Source organism: Haliotis cracherodii, unplaced genomic scaffold (assembly GCF_022045235.1).
Source record: "Haliotis cracherodii isolate W230 unplaced genomic scaffold, xgHalCrac1.p SCAF_27, whole genome shotgun sequence".
Taxonomy (NCBI): domain Eukaryota; kingdom Metazoa; phylum Mollusca; class Gastropoda; order Lepetellida; family Haliotidae; genus Haliotis; species Haliotis cracherodii.
The window spans coordinates 575,436-595,510 of record NW_027266283.1 but is presented as its reverse complement, the minus strand read 5'-3'; the positions used below and the strand labels follow the sequence as shown (position 1 = coordinate 595,510).

The 20,075-nt window shown below is 41.3% G+C and overlaps 1 protein-coding gene across 1 annotated transcript in view; it reads left to right on the top strand.

Moving 5' to 3' along the window:
- Positions 1 to 19,268, top strand: part of LOC139473179 (uncharacterized) — a 93,305-nt gene extending 74,037 nt beyond the window's left edge. Inside the window, 3 exon segments of the mRNA XM_071255695.1 lie at positions 12,531 to 14,485; positions 14,488 to 15,690; positions 15,693 to 19,268. Of these exon segments, the coding sequence (XP_071111796.1) occupies positions 12,531 to 14,485; positions 14,488 to 15,690; positions 15,693 to 17,857 (5,323 nt within the window). The 3' untranslated portion in view covers positions 17,858 to 19,268.
- Positions 19,269 to 20,075: the final 807 nt, after the last annotated feature.

The following is a 20,075-nucleotide window of genomic DNA, read 5'->3' as shown; positions in this document are numbered from 1 at the left end:
ATATGTTCCTCATGAATAACCACGAGTTGTGTTATTCCACCTTAAACTTTTCCCCATTTAGAAACAAATACGTCAAAATTGTTCAAAACTTATTGTTCATTATGCGTTGACATGCGTATATTTCTTGGCAATGTTAATCGAAACAAATATCCCCATATCTTCTTTCGGGAAAATTCGATCACGGAGACCTGTTAATCCGACAGTCTCTAAATCCGACACCCTAATTTGCAACGAATTGCTGAAGTCACTTATTAATCAGTCTCGTTATTCCGACAAAGTGATCAGCGTACTCCGTGGTCATATGCCCGTGAGTACACAGCCCCGTGTTTTGATACGAGACGAGTCGGCGAGTAGCTGCATATTTCAACGGCTGCAGGGATAAAATTGCTTAACAATAAACAATTACTGCTTTACATAAACAAAACAGGTTTATTCACATGCCTAGATTACCACAATCTCATTAAAACCGGATAAACGTTCTCGCAACCGCTGAGGACACCCCATTAAAGGTAACGTCAGAACGACCTTTCGCGAACTTTGACCGACATTAGCAACAAATTGTACGTATTGTAGTCGGTGTTGCTGTAACTTTCGATGAAAATTTAGGCGTCGTTTGACTGCAACTGGAGGTATAACAAGATCAATCGTTATGTTACACATACAAAACCAGCAAAAATAGCGCAAGCTGGGATGTAACTGTGTTTAATGCAATGTAAATGTTTATGTCTTGAATGGATACAAAAGTACAGAGGTTGATCGTGTATTTTAATTGGACAAGACGCGAATCTGTCAGGCACCGCTTTTTACATAAATCAAACACTCAAGAGAATATTTCAAAACAAAAAAATAATTATATTTTTTAATATTGGATATGTATTTGTTCATGATTATGTGCTTATTTCACACCGTGACGTCTCGGACTTATTCAATGAAAGATGCAAAAACTGACCAAACTTTTATGTGGAATTATCAGTATAATCGTATAAGGTTCAACCATCGGTGTACATGACACATTTTTATATACTTTTCACAATTCTTCAACAACAAAATAAACAGTATAAAATATCCCGTGATTACAATCTTTAAAAAGGAGTGAAACAACTAACTATATTGTAAAAAACGCACAACCAGAAAATCGTTAAATAAATCTGTATTTGTTTAAAATGTAAACATGGCAAAATTCAGATATTACAGTGTTTCTCCTATTTCGAGAGATCCATCGTCCATTAGTTGCATACATTTGCTCAAAGTTATGAGAATATGCATGGAAAAGGAATCGTAGTAATGATTATGCACTTACAAATAGAAACCGTACATTGATTATATAAATTCAAAAAGAAATTGTTAAAGTTTCCGTTCTGCTTTTACGCCATGACTGACACAAAATCATGCACAAAGACGACGGTAGTTATCTGCATTTCTGACCAGTTCTCTTGGTTAAAATGAAAAACTTTAAAAGCAAAAAACAATACGCAGGTAGCCAGATTGTTTCTGATTACTTCTGACACATTTATGTTGATGCGATTCCTGAATAAACGAAATTCCTCCTCTGAAAACCCCGCGTACTAATGTCAGTGATGACGCCATTGAGTAAACGTCGGTCACCAGAAGTGATGACATATGTAAATATTGTTGTACGATGAGAACAAAATAAGGGGTAGTGGGAATCATCAAGAAATATCTTCTGATGTATGTGGTATTGGCAAATGGCAATGATCTGATCATACCTGCTGGGGAGTAAGAGATCAGATGTAATGGGTTCAAACAGTTGGTTTACTGAGATGGTGAAGCACTAGGTCTTTAAGAGGTCGGGGGTCAAATTCAAAATTGCCTTTTGCAGCCAACGACACGGGTAAAACTATTTCTGTTGATCAGACATGCACGAATTCTTCGAGGAATGATTGTGTTGAGTCAACCAATGTTAACTTGACACCACTCATGTTGTTCCACTCATCTGTAAGAGAAACACCAAGTTCATTGAGAGTGGTGGGTGGATTTTGATGCTGACGTTCACGTCAATGACAAACCTTATACGATTATCCTGATAATTCCACACAAAGGGAGGTTATTCACAAACGTCCAATATTAATATGATATTTATTAAAAGGATCAAACAGTCTGACTGCAGTGGTATATATGTTGGTAATACCGGAAGATTTCCGCACCTTATTATTTGCTGATGACATGGTTAATGATGATGCCGAAGGCATGTGTAAATTACATCAACAAATTGATATTTTATGTACATTTTACAATAATTAGAGCATGAAAGTGAATAGACAAAATACTAAGATCATGATATCCAGTAGTGGTCGGCAACTTAAAACAACTGAAATATGGAACTGTGACGGACATATTTAAGAAACACTATCTGAATATACATAGAGAATACTACACTCATTCTCGTTAGATATCTTTTTTACGAAAAGAATGGTTTTCGCTGGGTCAGATACCATAGAAAGTTCACGAGTTTTGTAAAAATGGTATCTAAAGGGAATGAGAGTGGTATTTTATTTATTACCCACGTCAAAATATGTATTTAAGTGTAAATACATAAAAAAATCTTTCTTTCATTGACAGACCAAACTAAAACCGGTTGCAAATCTGGTCGCACATGAACATTGATATTGCCCAAATATGGGCATTGTTAACATTTCTTTGCAAACGCATTTACAACATGTTTCTGTTGTTGTGTGTGCAAAAATGATGGCATCAACGCTCAAGATCTTATTTTAAGAATTTATTCAACTTATGGTAATTCAAGAGCATGGTTGTTGGTACGCATGGCAACTGTCAGAAAACTTTAAAAGTCATTTAGCACTGTGCTATGAATCTCGGAATAACACTCGGTCCTTCGCACCGACGGGGTCCCGGGTGTGAAGTCAAAATGGTTCGGCTCCTTGATCTATCAGTTGAATTTATATCCTGTCTGTACCATTTTGGAAGATGGAAATCAGAGTGCTCGCCAAAGACGTTTATGTATGCTTACATGTCAGTAACAGCTTCGAACGAAGGGCAAGGTCACCATCGGAATTAGAAAAGACGACCGTCATCTACTCACAGCGTTTTGCGATTGAAAATAATAGGGAACGTTATTTTCACATTTATGATGTTTGGGCCACACAAAAAAACAGAAGTCGGGCACACTTCCATGGAGTTTTCGAATGATTTATATCGGAACTGTTCACTTTAAGTGAGGTGAGGTGAGGTGAAATTGGGTTTAACGTCGCGTCTAAGATTATTGCACTTATATAGCGACGTGCATGTACATGTGTGTGTGTGGCTGCTTGTACTAGTCCGGACTGATGCCGATTAATAGTGCTAGCCCACTGAGATACCATGCCGCAGTTTATGAATACCCCACTCAGACACAGTATACTGACTCCGAGTCGACCAGTCCTTGTTTTAGACCCTTAATGCCGAGCGCCAGACAGGGTTACAACAAGTACCATCTTTTAACGTTTTTTGGTATGACACGGCCTGGGATCGAACCCCGGACCTTCCGCTCTCCGGGCGGACGCTCTACCACTAGACAACGGAGGCGGTCTCACTTTAAGTGATCGTTCAGTCGTGTCTGTTACCTTCGGAAGCCATGTCACAAAATACGCTTCGAATGGGGGCACTGATGGCACAACCGGGACATCCAACGTAAGTCTACATATCTGACCAGGTAGTTTAAACTGACTTCATTTCCCCAGGCTTTACCGTGTAAGTTCAATCCAATTGAAAGTCGCGAAAGTAGTCGGGTGCGTCTAGCTCATAGGGAACCCTCGATCTATCGGTAGTCGTTCATTGCATATGGATATAGCTCGATTTTACAATGTCTGTAGTTGCTCTGTGGTTAGATAATATAGAATACAAAGCGAATTTGATGCGTGTGACGACAATATTGTTTGGTCTGATTAAGTATGTTTTAATGTCTCTCGCTTTCATGATATTTCTTCCGTTCTGCCTCGTTGTAAACATGAATGACGTCTCGTGATTTTTTTATGAATGCAAAAAGTAGTTCCGTTGAGACTGAGGTCACGGTTATCCAATCAAAACGAATAAAACGACGTCAACCTTGTACGACACACGTGTGACGTACGGATGTAGTATCTTACCATCTGTATCTTCACCGCGTGGGTAATAAATCTTGGTATCTATGTCACAGCTACATGTACACTGAGATGGGGAAAAACCTTTCTACACTTATCACGCGCTAAGAAAGTTACTCTTGATCTATTAAGGTTTATTAAGCGTTATAAGCTCAATGTAAATATATCAATGTTCTTATTTGACAGAATGATAGCACCTATTGTAATCTACGCCTCAGACGTTTGACGATATCAACATGTAACGTGTTTTTAAACAGTGCAGTTATAGGAAGGTAGATCTACCCGTTATTTCTACTGTATGTTATGAAACTGCATGTCCTACTGGATAAAATTGTTGTCCATGCAATGCCATAGGTACCCAAAGATTTGATAAAATATGTTGCCGGGCGGCAAACAAGGGTCGGATTTTTTAGAAATATTTAGTTTGAACATGGGTATGGATTCGTTTGGTTAAATCAGGGTGTCGGGAAGGCGCAAATACGTTGAGTTTCTTTTGCTCAACGATTGAAAGATGTATCAAGTCAACATTGGCTTTGTATTACATATGGGAAAGTAAATATAAGTTTTTTTATGAACAGTGTAAATGTGTGTTACAACCAGAACAGTGGCGAGTAAATATTAAGAGTCAGTTTTGTTTGTTTGTTTGTTGTTTAAGGTCGCACTCAGCAATATTGTAGCCATATGACGGCGGTCTGTAAATAATCGAATCTGGACCAGACAATCCAGTGACTGACATCATGAGCATCGATCCACACAAGTAGGATACGATGACATGCACGAACCAAGTCAGCAAGCCTGACCATCCCGTTAGTCGCCTCTTATGACAAGCATAGGCGCCTTTTCAAGAGTCAGTAAGAAATGTAAATTCCGTTGTGGAAATCTTGAGTCTAGACGGTGGGAAAATAGTTTGTAGGAAGGAAGATTATGTTAATGTTGTATCAATGTGTGTTTAAATATAGTTATCAAAAAGGAAGAACATTTTTGTTGATCTGTCTTTGGTGGGATAATTTGAGGAGTCAGTGAAAGCTTTGTGAAAGGACATTTCAACGTCATCATGAAAATTTGTAATAACTAACATGCATGGAACCAGGTGTAAACAATTATGGTATCAATGTGAGAAATCAATAAATTGAAAAACACTATGATATATGAATTGATAGCATTTGCTGATAATGAATATTGATAGTAATGCATTGAATGTACAAAGGCGGACAGTTCATCAATACATTGTTTGTGACTTTTTGTGAATTATGGGCCGATGGCCAAAACTTCCTAAATAAAAACATATTAAATATTAAAAGTACATTTGTTTATTTTGAAACAATCTTTTGAGTATATGATTTATTAATTCAAGACATTTGATGAGACTTGTACGCCATTAATAATTGGTCAACATGAGTCAAATCACACTGACACAATGTGGTGTATGCGGTGATCTTAGAACTAATTTACATGTTAGCTAGGGCCATCCATTTCTTTATCACCTTATTGTTTATGTGGGGCTGTCGGGTAGCCTAGTGGTTAAAGCGTTCGCTCGTCACGCCGAAGACCCGGGTTCGATTCCCGACATGGGTACAATGTGTAAAACCCATTTCTGGTGTCCCCCGCCGTGTTATTGCTGGAATATTGCTAAAAGCGGCGTAAAACCACACTCACTCACTCACTCACTCACTCACTATTGTTTATGTAGTACGATATCATACTTTATGATTTGTACCTGCATGTGTAAGGTATCCTATCGATATTTGTGTTGCAATAATTTGGTTACTCTGAACAAGACAATACAGTGTTGTAATTCATAGCAAATTGTCACCAGGACAGCGGAGTTGTGCCCCTTTTCTTTGTGCATGTGTATACCTCTCTGCCTTGTTTTGACGTCATAATGAAAACTTGATTTCCCTCATTCACAACAAGTTGCCTTTTGTATCGAATATATAACGTTATAAATACCCTTACAAATGTATTTAAATATCACAATGCCATTAAAATGTTGGCAGTATTTTGTTCCTTTATAGTAATTTAAATGAAGCTGTCAAATAAACTTTTTGTAGCACAGTACTTATATCGATGTATGATTAAAAGTGGCAAAAGTTTGCTGTGTTTTCACGCTCAACAAAATATCAGTCTGTTTTTCAGATCAATCTTATATTTGCAATGATTGTACACACTCTGATAGGGAATGTAATATACTGATTTTATAGTTAAAGATAGATGCAGTGCTGCGCGACCGCACTTCTCGCTCAACGTTTACCTTTTCATCTCTGTGCAACAGAAAAATAACTCGGCATCCAGCGGGTTAAACTGCAACTGTATGTGGCAAGTGATATCAGTGATGCGCCACATGACGTTAATTGACCTCTACAATTATTTACAGGTTCAGGAGACACACACGCAAGACACAGTGATGACAGTAACACGGTAAGGCAATACTAATAGACAGATGAAGATCTGCAGCTCGAACAAGCTTTAAATGTGAATAATATGAATGAAACGCACTCTGTATCTTCAACATATCTTGCTTCCGAATACTTGTTATATAAATTTTACCAAATATATGCAACAGTTTGGATTTTTGTCATCACAGGTAGGACTTGAAGAGCAGGATAACAAACCAAGCCTTGACGGAGCAGGATGTTCCACAGACACATTTCAAGGTGCAAACGTTTCCATCATAAGTGTTTTGATAATAAATCATCTCAATAAGTTCAGAATATACTTGTCACTGTAGATATACCACATACCACTCATGATTAGGATTCAGTATTTACGACTGGAAAATACAATCTGAGTAGATGAAAAAAGTTTACGTTAGACTCATATACTCTGAAGCAGCACAGGCCAGATCTAACCTTCCTTCTAAATCCCAAGTAATGAGCTGAGTTGTATTACGTTCAAATACCCAGAGACAAACTGAAACTACTGCATCTGTTGCCAAGTGGCACTGAAATGTAGCTAGGTACCTTAGTGTATACCGAAATGAGCCCTGAGCGATTTCGTGGGGCCAGCGGTAAAGCAGGATACGCTAGTCGTTTCGTGAACACTTGCTATCATCACTATTTGATAGGGATTCATGGACACATGCTCATGATATTGTCGGTATCGTACTTGGACTCGTTGATCAATTTAATTAACACCAACATGACTTGGATCTTTGAAAGGCATTTAGAAGTGATACACTTATTATAAGGAAGCGAATTTATGGATGTCAACGTTTCGGGGTATATACTTACTCCTTCATCAGATGAATGGAGAATTTATGGATGAAGAAGTAAGCATAAACTCCGAAACGTTGTTTTTCTCATAATAAAGAAGTTGACATCCATAAATTCTCTTCCTTATCAACATGACTTGACTATATATTGCCGCTACCCTATCAAGTACTGTGAGGTCAAGCCTAACGCGTCACACTGTTTAGACTTCCAATCTGTAGAACTATATCCCATCATGATAGTGGTGTGTACTTTAGAAGTCCACGTCCTGCAACACGTTCCTACAATTCAATGAGTTGGTGTCGTAAAGGGAAAGGTATGATGGTTTCTGAAATTTGAAATATTGTGGAACATTTAGAGAAACTGATTTCTTTCTGAGATTGTTACTTATGTTCAGAGCATCTATTTCCCAGGTTTACAAAGTACAAACTCAGGAACATTTAGTGATTCGGCGGAGCCTGTTTCAGGCTTGTAGGATGAAGGAACTGCAAAGGGTTATTAAGCAATTTTAAAGATATAGGATCAGTATTTGAAATTGGCAAAATGGTTAGTTTGCGAAAGAAGTCCAAAATCTTAATATATATTTACTGTTGTGGTAAAGCGGCAGTTAGAACGATCATGGTCTAACATATATTCGATACTTCTGGACGACCAATCAAAACGCAGGAATCTCTTTTTGTCATGCTAGAATATTACAGTAATGTTTCACGGAATAATTTTTTTTTTTCTCAGGTACCCTCGTCAGATGTGAGGTAGAATACATTCAACTGAAAAAGGTAACTGTTGATCAGCAATACAATGTTAAGGTGAAGTGTGGTGAAATAGGTTTTAACGTTGCGTTCAAGATTATTTCAATCATATAGCGACGTGAATGAATGGGTGTGTGGATGCTCATAATAGTCTCGACTTGTGTCCGGTTTTATTGTGTCGAGACAATACCAATCGCCAGGCAGGGTAACAAGTGTCATTTCTCCATGTGATTTTGTAGCACGCTGGCAGGGTTTCGAACCATCAACCCTCCGCTCCAGTCAGATACTGTATCCACTATCCCAGGGAGGCAGTAATAAAACGTTATACTTGCTATGAAAACACAGAACACGTACACATGAAATAGAAACAACACATTAATCCAACAGTCTTCAATAAATACTGAAAAAAATTAAAATACTTAAAAATGCAGCCTACTAATTTCTTTAAGGGCCCTTGCAGGCAACATGAGTGAGTGAGTGAGTGAGTATGGTTTTACGCCGCTTTTAGCAATATTCCAGCAATAAATCACGGCGGAAATGGGCTTCATACAATGTACCCATGTCGGGAATCGAACCCAGGTCTTCAGCGTGACGAACGAACGCTTTAACCGACCGCCCCGAAGAAAACACGAGGGTCCTCTAAATTAATGAAATGGTATAGTGTACTGTACATCTTGATACCATTTGAAATTCTTTTATGACCTGAGAATTTAGTTTTAAAAAGTAATCTCTTATGGAAAACAGGTGTTTTCGGGTTTTACAGAAAACATCTTTTACTGGACATGCTTGATCTTCTGCATAAAATGTGTTGTTTGTAAAAGAAAATGTTTGGCTTCTTTCCAAAAGAGATGTCCCCCCCCCCCTTTTTTTTTTACATTTCTTACATTTATATTTACTCCTGCTTTTGCAACGTTTGCATCCGTAGAGAATAGAGGTGGTGGAGTACTTCGACCGACAGTCTCTTGTTTCTGGGGACAGCGGCTTCCGCAGTGAAACAAGCAGTCTGGCATCCAGGGACAGTAGTCCAAGACGTAACCAGGATAAAGTGGGCCATTCTGGAAAGATAAAAGATGAGCTCAAGATCGTACTCAATTTTAGACAGCCTAAACAGAAAGGTTAGTGAATGTGTAAGATTAATGTACCACCACTTGAATCACCATTTAAGCGGTATAACGACAGAAGAACTACAAAATGGGGGACATTGTAGACACTTGGGGAATTTAACCTGAGGCTTCAGCATGACGAGAACAAGCTTTATCAACTTGGCTACCCGGCCGCCCATAAGTGACCACCAGAGAAAAAGTGTAGTGCGTAACATACCACCATACTACTGCACATACGGAACGGTGATACTTACTGTACATATGGCACCAGAGTGTGCTCTTAGATTATTAGTGTGCCTATTGTTTCCTGGAGAACGGTATGTTGTCTTTCTTTCAAACAACACAGTACTTATCAATTTTAATGGCACATGTCTGGTGGAAGTGGCACAACACTGGTTGAGGTGAGAGGAGACATCAGCTATTGGACGGGATTGCCAATAAAAGTCGGGCCGGGGCGGGCCAGGCCGGGCCAGTGGGTAATACTAAAAAAGGATTGCAGAATAATAAAACGAAACGTGCATATCTAGGCAGATCTCAAATGTCCACAAACGTATAGGTTTGCTCAATTAATTGAGTCTGAATCCAAATATATATATTCAACAATGTAATAAAGTGATAATTACTTAGCGAGATTCCTCGTGTGTTGTCTTTGATGAGAAGGTTTGTCACCGACCTTCGCATGAAGGATGTGATGTCATGGGCAGGAAATGACAGTGTTTTGACTACTTTTCTTTCCTTAATTATCGTGTTTGGCCTCCCTAATTACCCTTTACTCATTCATGGTAAACCAACCCAGGATGTTTTCTGGGAGTGCATATTCGAGTGTAGAGTGTAAGTGGGCTGACACGACACGTGTTAATAACTGTTAAAACTTCTTAAGTTACAAAAAATACTTAACATCTATAGACGAGTTGCATATCTACCTATAGACCACTTTATAGTGTCTCAGATCGAAGTATTTGGCTTGTAGTATCAGAAGTGTTTGGCTTGTGTTCGGTCCGACTTGCCCCTGGCTGTCAAAATCAACTTTAAACGCACAGATGTATCATCAAATGTGTTTAAATCTATAGACTAGTATCATATCTAGCTCTATACCACTTTATAACGTCACAGTACATCGTAATTAAAGAAACTGGTCCGTTAAAGACGGGGCAAACACATGTGACAGAGATTTTCTTGAGAAAATACAGTAAAAGTGCTTGACTTTAGATGACCAATTGTCTTTAAATACGATGTACTGTGACATTATGGTATATAGCTAGGTAAATACTAGTCTTTAGATTTGATGATACATCTGTGAGGTTTAAGTTGATTTTGACAGCCCGGGCCAAGTCTGGGCAAACACAGACCAAACGCTTCTGATAGAGACAATGTTGAGAATGTAGAGGGAAAAGGCCTCACTTTGAGCACCGTGTTTTCTTTAAATATCGCGATCTGAGACACTATAAAGTGGTATAAAGATAGATTAATCCTAGACGATACATGTAAACACATTTGATTATATATATGGGCCACGTCGGACCGAACTGTTGTGAGACTGTTGATATTGCGGGGAAAAGAGCTCTACTTAAACCAACGTGTCTGCTTTAAATACGATGAACAGTGACATTATAAAGTGGTAGTTACTTAGATGTAGTAATACCCTATAAATGTAAATGCTATGCCGAGAAATGCAAATTTTCATCACGATTGCTAGAAGTATTTGATACGTTTCAAATACTAGTTCGTTTACCGATTGCTCTTTAACATGTTACCTAACTCAGCGACGCTTACACACAGATCAACTTTCTGATTTTCAAGCGATTTACTCGCAATTACTTAATTGTGGTGCATGGTTTGGGTTTATGATTGTTCAATAATGTCATGTGTGACTGTTGCATCAAAAATATGTAGGTATGGTCGTCGATAATGGAGTAATTAGCCAATAACACTTTGGCCCGTCTTGGCCTGGCCCGGCCCGACTTTTAGGCAATCCCTTATTGGACTAAACTGGAAATACATGAGAGGGTTATACTTGACTATGACCTTGTGTTAATAATGAGGGGACATATACTAAATAGACTTTTGATATGGCATGTAAGAACGTTACAGGGGTAGGAAGAGAGGGCTTAACTCCAGGGTGGAGGTGGGATGAAAACTAGGAAACACGGACTATGAAGTTACCCACCCTACTTCAGTCCTGTGTGTTGGAAATGAAGGTGAACAACAGATCTCAAATGTTAAACAGAAGCTGGCTGAACCAGTGCAAGGTAAAGCTGGGAAACAAATAACTGAACAGACATTCAAAATCATCAAGTACAGTTTCGCTTCACTTGAAAAGTGGAGGTAATCTATATTATAAAGGTTGACGGGAACAGGGGTCAAATCATTATATTGGGAGCAGGTCTCCAGTGTTAATGTCCGTGGGTAACATTGCACCTTTTCCCTATGCGGGCAGTTGATGTACATGGGAGACGTGAAAGAGGGCGTAGGTCATTGAGGTTGCACAGGGGGGTAAGTGTATATGGTGCGGAGCGAGCGAGACTCGGGACTGTTGGAATACATGGGGATCTAATCCACAGGGGGAGGATCTTCAAGTCAGAAGGCTAGACCGCCGACCATAAGTGACTATCAGAGAAAGAATGTAGAACATAACATACCACCAAATCACCACACATGAGTAAGAGAATTTATGCATGTCAACTTCTATATTATGTGGAACATAACGTTTCGGAGTATATATTTACTCCTCTATCAGGTGAATGAAGGATTAAGTACAAAACGCCGAATGATGTGTAGGTTCTTCCAGCAACTGGTCTCAACCCAAACATTGCCTGAGCTGTTAACGAGGCAGTGTGGTATCGATTCCGTCGATGTACCAACCGAATATGGTTTTCTTGTTGACGTGACATCACACGTGGACGATCGGCCAGTGGAAAGGCACGAGATAAAGAGAAGAGTGAGATATGGTATTCACTTTGAGGGTAACTGTGAAGGCATATTTGCTAGATCCGTACATTTTATGTATAATAATAACTAAGAAGGTCCATAACTGCACACGTTATGTGTGCTGGAAGTGAACAAGAAAGCTTTCAGTTCAGCCAATGAAGGTGAGCTTGAAAATGTGAGTCTTAATCGGCGCTTAAAGATCTGAAACGTTGAGAGAAACTTTTTCCATCGGCTAGAGATGAGGTCTTTACTTGTGGTAAACATATATGTGTATGGTACGTGAGTATTTGGTATGTTATTTGTTGGGTTTGGGTTTATTGTTAAGTTTAGTTGTTACTCCCTGTTTTGACATATTAATCCTTTTCTTATAGTGACACAGAACCCCCAACGTGCAGATACAGCCCTCCATCATGCCTGCAAGAAGGGATACCTGGACCGGCTTAGACACATCTTATCTCAGGGTTTCGTAGACCCTAACAGTAGAGGGGAGTGGGGAGTAACACCCGTGATGGTGGCAACAGAGATGGGACATAGACAAGTGTTTGACTTACTTGTGAGAAAAGGAGCTGATGTATCACTTGTGAATGATGACGGAAACAACATCCTTCATGTGGGCTGTTTTGGAGGACATGTGGACATGGTGAAGTATGTCCTCTCACAGAAGATTGCAGACATCAACAGTAGGGGGAAGTACGGGAGGACACCCCTGATGATGGCAGCAGAGAGGGGACACAGACAAGCGTTTGACTTACTTGTGACACAAGGAGCTGATGTATCATTAGTGGATGATGACAGAAACAACATCCTTCATGTGGCCTGTCTTGGAGGACATGTGGACATAGTGAAGTATGTCCTCTCACAGAAGGTTGCAGACATCAACAGTAGGGGGCAGTGCAGGGAGACACCCCTGATGGTAGCAGCAGAGAAGGGGCACAGACAAGTGTTTGACTTACTTGTGACACAAGGTGCTGATGTATCATTAGTGAATGATAACAGAAACAACATCCTTCATGTGACCTGTCTTGGAGGACATGTGGACATGGTGAAGTATGTCCTCTCACAGAAGGTTGCAGACATCAACAGTAGGGGGCAGTATGGGATGACACCCCTGATGGTGGCAGCAGAGTTGGGATACAGACAAGCGTTTGACTTACTTGTGACACAAGGAGCTGATGTATCATTAGTGGATGATAACAGAAACAACATCCTTCATGTGGCCTGTCTTGGAGGACATGTAGACATAGTGAAGTATGTCCTCTCACAGAAGGTTGCAGACATCAACAGTAGGGGGAAGTACGGGGAGACACCCCTGATGGTAGCAGCACAGATTGGACACAGACAAGTGTTTGACTTACTTGTGACACAAGGAGCTGATGTAGTATTAGAGGATGATGACGGAGACAACATCCTTCATGTGGCAAGTCTTGGAGGACATGTGAACATGGTGAAGTATGTCCTCTCACAGAAGGTTTCAGACATCAACATTAGGGGGCAGTACGGGAGGACACCCCTGATGGTAGCAGCACAGATGGGACACAGACAAGTGTTTGACTTACTTGTGACACAAGGAGCTGATGTATCATTAGTGGATGATAACACAAACAACATCCTTCATGTGGCCTGTCTTGGAGGACATGTGGACATGGTGAAGTATGTCCTCTCACAGAAGGTTGCAGACATTAACAGTAGGGGGAAGTACGGGAGGACACCCCTGATCATGGCAGCAGAGAAGGGACACAGACAAGTGTTTGACTTACTTGTGACACAAGGAGCTGATGTATCATTAGAGGATGATGACGGAGACAACATCCTTCAAGTGGCCTGTCTTGGAGGACATGTGGACATGGTGAAGTATGTCCTCTCACAGAAGATTGCAGACATCAACAGTGGGGGGAAGTACGGGAGGACACCCCTGATGAATACAGCACAGATGGGACACAGACAAGTGTTTGACTTACTTGTGACACAAGGAGCTGATGTATCATTAGAGGATGATGACAGAAACAGCATCCTTCATGTGGCCTGTCTTGGAGGACATGTGGACATGGTGAAGCATGTCCTCTCAAAGAAGGTTGCAGACATCAACAGTAGGGGGAAGTACGGGAGGACACCCCTGATGATGGCAGCAGAGAAGGGACACAAACACGTGTTTGACCTACTTGTGACACAAGGAGCTGATGTATCATTAGAGGATGATGGCAGAAACAACATCCTTCATATGGCCTGTCTTGGAGGACATGTGGACATGGTGAAGTATGTTCTCAAACAGAAGGTTGCAGACATCAACAGTAGGAGTAAGTACGGGAGGACACCCCTGATGGTGGCAGCAAAGATGGGACACAGACAAGTGTTTGACTTACTTGTGACACAAGGAGCTGATGTATCATTAGAGGATGATGACGAGACAACATCCTTCATGTGACCTGTCTTGGAGGACATGTGAACATGGTGAAGTATGTCCTCTCACAGAAGGTTGCAGACATCAACAGTAGGGGGAAGTATGGGCGGACACCCCTGATGAATACAGCAGAGATGGGACACAGACAAGTGTTTGACTTACTTGTGACACAAGGAGCTGATGTATCATTAGAGGATGATAACAGAAACAACATCCTTCATGTGGCCTGTCTTGGAGGACATGTGGACATAGTGAAGTATGTCCTCTCACAGAAGTTTGCAGACATCAACATTAGGGGGAAGTATGGGGAGACACCCCTGATGGTAGCAGCACAGATGGGACACAGACAAGTGTTTGACTTACTTGTGACACAAGGAGCTGATGTATCATTAGAGGGTGATGACGGAGACAACATCCTTCATGTGACTAGTCTTGGAGGACATGTGGACATGGTGAAGTATGTCCTCTCACAGAAGGTTGCAGACATCAACAGTAGGGGGAAGTACGGGAGGGCACCCCTGATCATGGCAGCAGAGAAGGGACACAGACAAGTGTTTGACTTACTTGTGACACAAGGAGCTGATGTATCATTAGAGGATGATGACGGAGACAACATCCTTCAAGTGGCCTGTCTTGGAGGACATGTGGACATGGTGAAGTATGTCCTCTCACAGAAGATTGCAGACATCAACAGTGGGGGGAAGTACGGGAGGACACCCCTGATGAATACAGCACAGATGGGACACAGACAAGTGTTTGACTTACTTGTGACACAAGGAGCTGATGTATCATTAGAGGATGATGACAGAAACAGCATCCTTCATGTGGCCTGTCTTGGAGGACATGTGGACATGGTGAAGCATGTCCTCTCAAAGAAGGTTGCAGACATCAACAGTAGGGGGAAGTACGGGAGGACACCCCTGATCATGGCAGCAGAGAAGGGACACAAACACGTGTTTGACCTACTTGTGACACAAGGAGCTGATGTATCATTACAGGATGATGGCAGAAACAACATCCTTCATATGGCCTGTCTTGGAGGACATGTGGACATGGTGAAGTATGTCCTCTCACAGAAGGTTGCAGACATCAACAGTAGGAGTAAGTACGGGAGGACACCCCTGATGGTGGCAGCAAAGATGGGACACAGACAAGTGTTTGACTTACTTGTGACACAAGGAGCTGATGTATCATTAGAGAATGATGACGAGACAACATCCTTCATGTGACCTGTCTTGGAGGACATGTGAACATGGTGAAGTATGTCCTCTCACAGAAGGTTGCAGACATCAACAGTAGGGGGAAGTATGGGCGGACACCCCTGATGAATACAGCAGAGATGGGACACAGACAAGTGTTTGACTTACTTGTGACACAAGGAGCTGATGTATCATTAGAGGATGATAACAGAAACAACATCCTTCATGTGGCCTGTCTTGGAGGACATGTGGACATAGTGAAGTATGTCCTCTCACAGAAGGTTGGAGACATCAACAGTAGGGGGAAGTACCGGGAGACACCCCTGATGGTAGCAGCACAGATGGGACACAGACAAGTGTTTGACTTACTTGTGACACAAGAAGCTGATGTATCATTAGAGGGTGATGACGGAGACAACATCCTTCATGTGACCAGTCTTGGAGGACATGTGGACATGGTGAAGTATGTCCTCTCACAGAAGGTTGCAGACATCAACAGTAGGGGGAAGTACGGGAGGACACCCCTGATGAATACAGCACAGATTGGACATAGACAAGTGTTTGACTTACTTGTGACACAAGGAGCTGATGTAGTATTAGAGGATGACGACGGAGACAACATCCTTCATGTGGCAAGTCTTGGAGGACATGTGGACATGGTGAAGTATGTCCTCTCACAGAAGGTTGCAGACATCAACAGTAGGAGTAAGTACGGGAGGACACCCCTGATGGTGGCAGCAAAGATGGGACACAGACAAGTGTTTGACTTACTTGTGACACAAGGAGCTGATGTATCATTACAGGATGATGGCAGAAACAACATCCTTCATGTGACCTGTCTTGGAGGACATGTGGACATGGTGAAGTATGTCCTCTCACAGAAGGTTGCAGACATCAACAGTAGGGGGAAGTATGGGCGGACACCCCTGATGAATACAGCACAGATGGGACACAGACAAGTGTTTGACTTACTTGTGACACAAGGAGCTGATGTATCATTAGAGGATGATAACAGAAACAACATCCTTCATGTGGCCTGTCTTGGAGGACATGTGGACATAGTGAAGTATGTCCTCTCACAGAAGGTTGCAGACATCAACAGTAGGGGGAAGTACCGGGAGACACCCCTGATGGTAGCAGCACAGATGGGACACAGACAAGTGTTTGACTTACTTGTGACACAAGAAGCTGATGTATCATTAGAGGGTGATGACGGAGACAACATCCTTCATGTGACCAGTCTTGGAGGACATGTGGACATGGTGAAGTATGTCCTCTCACAGAAGGTTGCAGACATCAACAGTAGGGGGAAGTACGGGAGGACACCCCTGATGAATACAGCACAGATTGGACATAGACAAGTGTTTGACTTACTTGTGACACAAGGAGCTGATGTAGTATTAGAGGATGACGACGGAGACAACATCCTTCATGTGGCAAGTCTTGGAGGACATGTGGACATGGTGAAGTATGTCCTCTCACAGAAGGTTGCAGACATCAACAGTAGGAGTAAGTACGGGAGGACACCCCTGATGGTGGCAGCAAAGATGGGACACAGACAAGTGTTTGACTTACTTGTGACACAAGGAGCTGACGTATCATTAGAGGATGATGACGGAGACAACATCCTTCATGTGACCTGTCTTGGAGGACATGTGGACATGGTGAAGTATGTCCTCTCACAGATGGTTGCAGACATCAACAGTAGGGGGAAGTATGGGCGGACACCCCTGATGAATACAGCAGAGATGGGACACAGACAAGTGTTTGACTTACTTGTGACACAAGGAGCTGATGTATCATTAGAGGATGATAACAGAAACAACATCCTTCATGTGGCCTGTCTTGGAGGACATGTGGACATAGTGAAGTATGTCCTCTCACAGAAGGTTGGAGACATCAACAGTAGGGGGCAGTACGGGAGGACACCCCTGATGAATACAGCACAGATTGGACACAGACAAGTGTTTGACTTACTTGTGACACAAGGAGCTGATGTATCCTTAGTGGATGATAACAGAAACAGCATTCTTCATGTGGCCTGTCTTGGAGGAGATGCAGAAATGGTGAAGCATGTCCATGCTCTGAATGTGGTGAACACTAACGACAGAAATTACCATGATGATACAGTGTTTGACCTCATGGTTGCAACACAGGGCAGCAGTCATGTCTGACAGGGAAGAACAAATTGTGACATGGTACTAGTATCTCTGTAAAGGAGATCCTATCAAAGAAAAAGATCTTGCAGCTCACTTATATACATCTTCACATGATTTTGTAACGGATATCCACGTGATAGGGCAAAATATAACATATTTTGTACCTTGGTGTTTCCCTGAATGACGTAGCATGTTTCTGTTATATATATGTACAACAAATTCACACTTCAAGTCAGGTCTGTTTCTGTTTTCTTGAAATATGACAGCCAATAGATAGATAACTACTTTATTATGTTTAGCAGAATCAGAAAATAGTACTTTAAAGCTTGAATATGCTGAAATGGTTGAAGCACATTCTACAATCCAATAAAATATTTATCTTGCTCACAATGTTTCATGACATGAATGTATATCAAAATTGCGCAATATGGCATAGATTTATTGCAGATATTACGATAAATCACAAAGAAGAATGAAGAACGAATTGTGGTATATTTCACGATTAAACCATCGTTCTATCATGACGAATTGGACAAGCTTATTTGTTTAAGGAAGTGGCTCGGTGGTACCCCCATAGATGTACGCAGATAAACGCTATGACCGAACGATTGCATCCAAATGTGGGCGAGACATGTAAGGGGTCTTAGCTGTCCAGTCCAATGTCCGTCTGCCTCCTCGTCGGAGATAATCGATGAAGACCTGGGTACGATACGGCCTGGTATTGCCATCTACCAGTTCAGACTTTTTTCCAGCTAATAGAACAACATCGTTGGCCAGGGAAATGTCCATTGACAATAATAAAATCTGTCCCCATGCCATGTGTGATACCGCCCCACACCATGCCACCACCATCCCTAAACCAACCAAATGTCGTATCATCTGTGCGAATGAGTAGTTATGTAAAGGGTACACGTCTAGTGTCAGATGTCTAGTGTCTTGTAGTGGAGCGCGAGAACGCCACAGACCACCACTACACCTTAGGCCAAGGTTGGGCGCAATTACTTCATACTTTTTAACATTCTTAGATTGTAAAACTGTGTGGTTTATTAAAAACATTGAATGTGTGGTACATATTTGAATTATGTTGTTTAGCATATTGTATATTGTAAATGCAAATATGGAGTGAAATCTCTAAAAAGGTTGTTTTGGTTTATTTCAGCTATTACTTCTACTGTTATTAGTGGTAGTGGTATTAGTGGTATTAGTGTATACGGTGTATTTAGACGTGTTCTAAATACTTTGTATTAATGATGCTGGATGTGACTCCCAGCATCCCGGCTACAGTCCTTACACTCTAGATGTCATACAGGCAGAACACTCCTTCCTACCCTGGGGACAACTTGGTACGCACCTAGATGTGTAGCTGGGAAAACGTCTGAAGGGAGGCAGGCATGACGTACCATACGGTTGCTGTGGTCACTGTAGATGTTATACATGCAGGACATTCCTTCCTACCCTGGGGACAACTTGGTACGCACCTAGATGTGTAGGTCGGAGAACGTCTGAAGGGAGGCAGGCATGGTCTACCACACGGTTGCTGTGGTCAATGTAGATGTCATACAGGCAGGACATTCCTTCCTACCCTGGGGACAACTTGGTACGCACCTAGATGTGTAGCTGGGAGAACGTTTGAAGGGAGGCAGGCATGACCTACCACACGGTCGCTGTGGTCAAGGTAGATATTGCCTTCAAAGTGTTGTATCAGAGTTTTATAATATAGTATTCAGAGTTAGTGTTTGTTTCGTTACTAATGCCGCTCTCAGCAATATTCCAGCTATATGACTGCGGTCTGTAAATAATCGAGTCTGAACCAGACAACCCAGTGATTGACATAATGAGCATTGATCTATTGGGATACGATGACATGCATCAACCACGTCACAGGTCCAGAGTATGGTGAGTGAATGCAGTGTTCACTAGTGCTGTATCTACATATACTTCGATATGACCTGTGGTCATTAATGACAATACATTGACTGAGGTCAATTCAACATTCCCATTGTAACTATTTGTTGTTCTCTTTAACATTCATAGTGTGTCGTGATAGACCGGAACTATATTTTATTGTTGGACAATGACCTTACACATGTCTGTTATCACTATATGACTGTAATGTGAAATAAAACGTGATATGTTTTATACCTGAACCTTTGAGATTGCATTGTGTGTATATGTAATTGTATTTAATTTGCTGTGGTATAGCACAACGATGCCTGTTGTACCAATGTTTGTA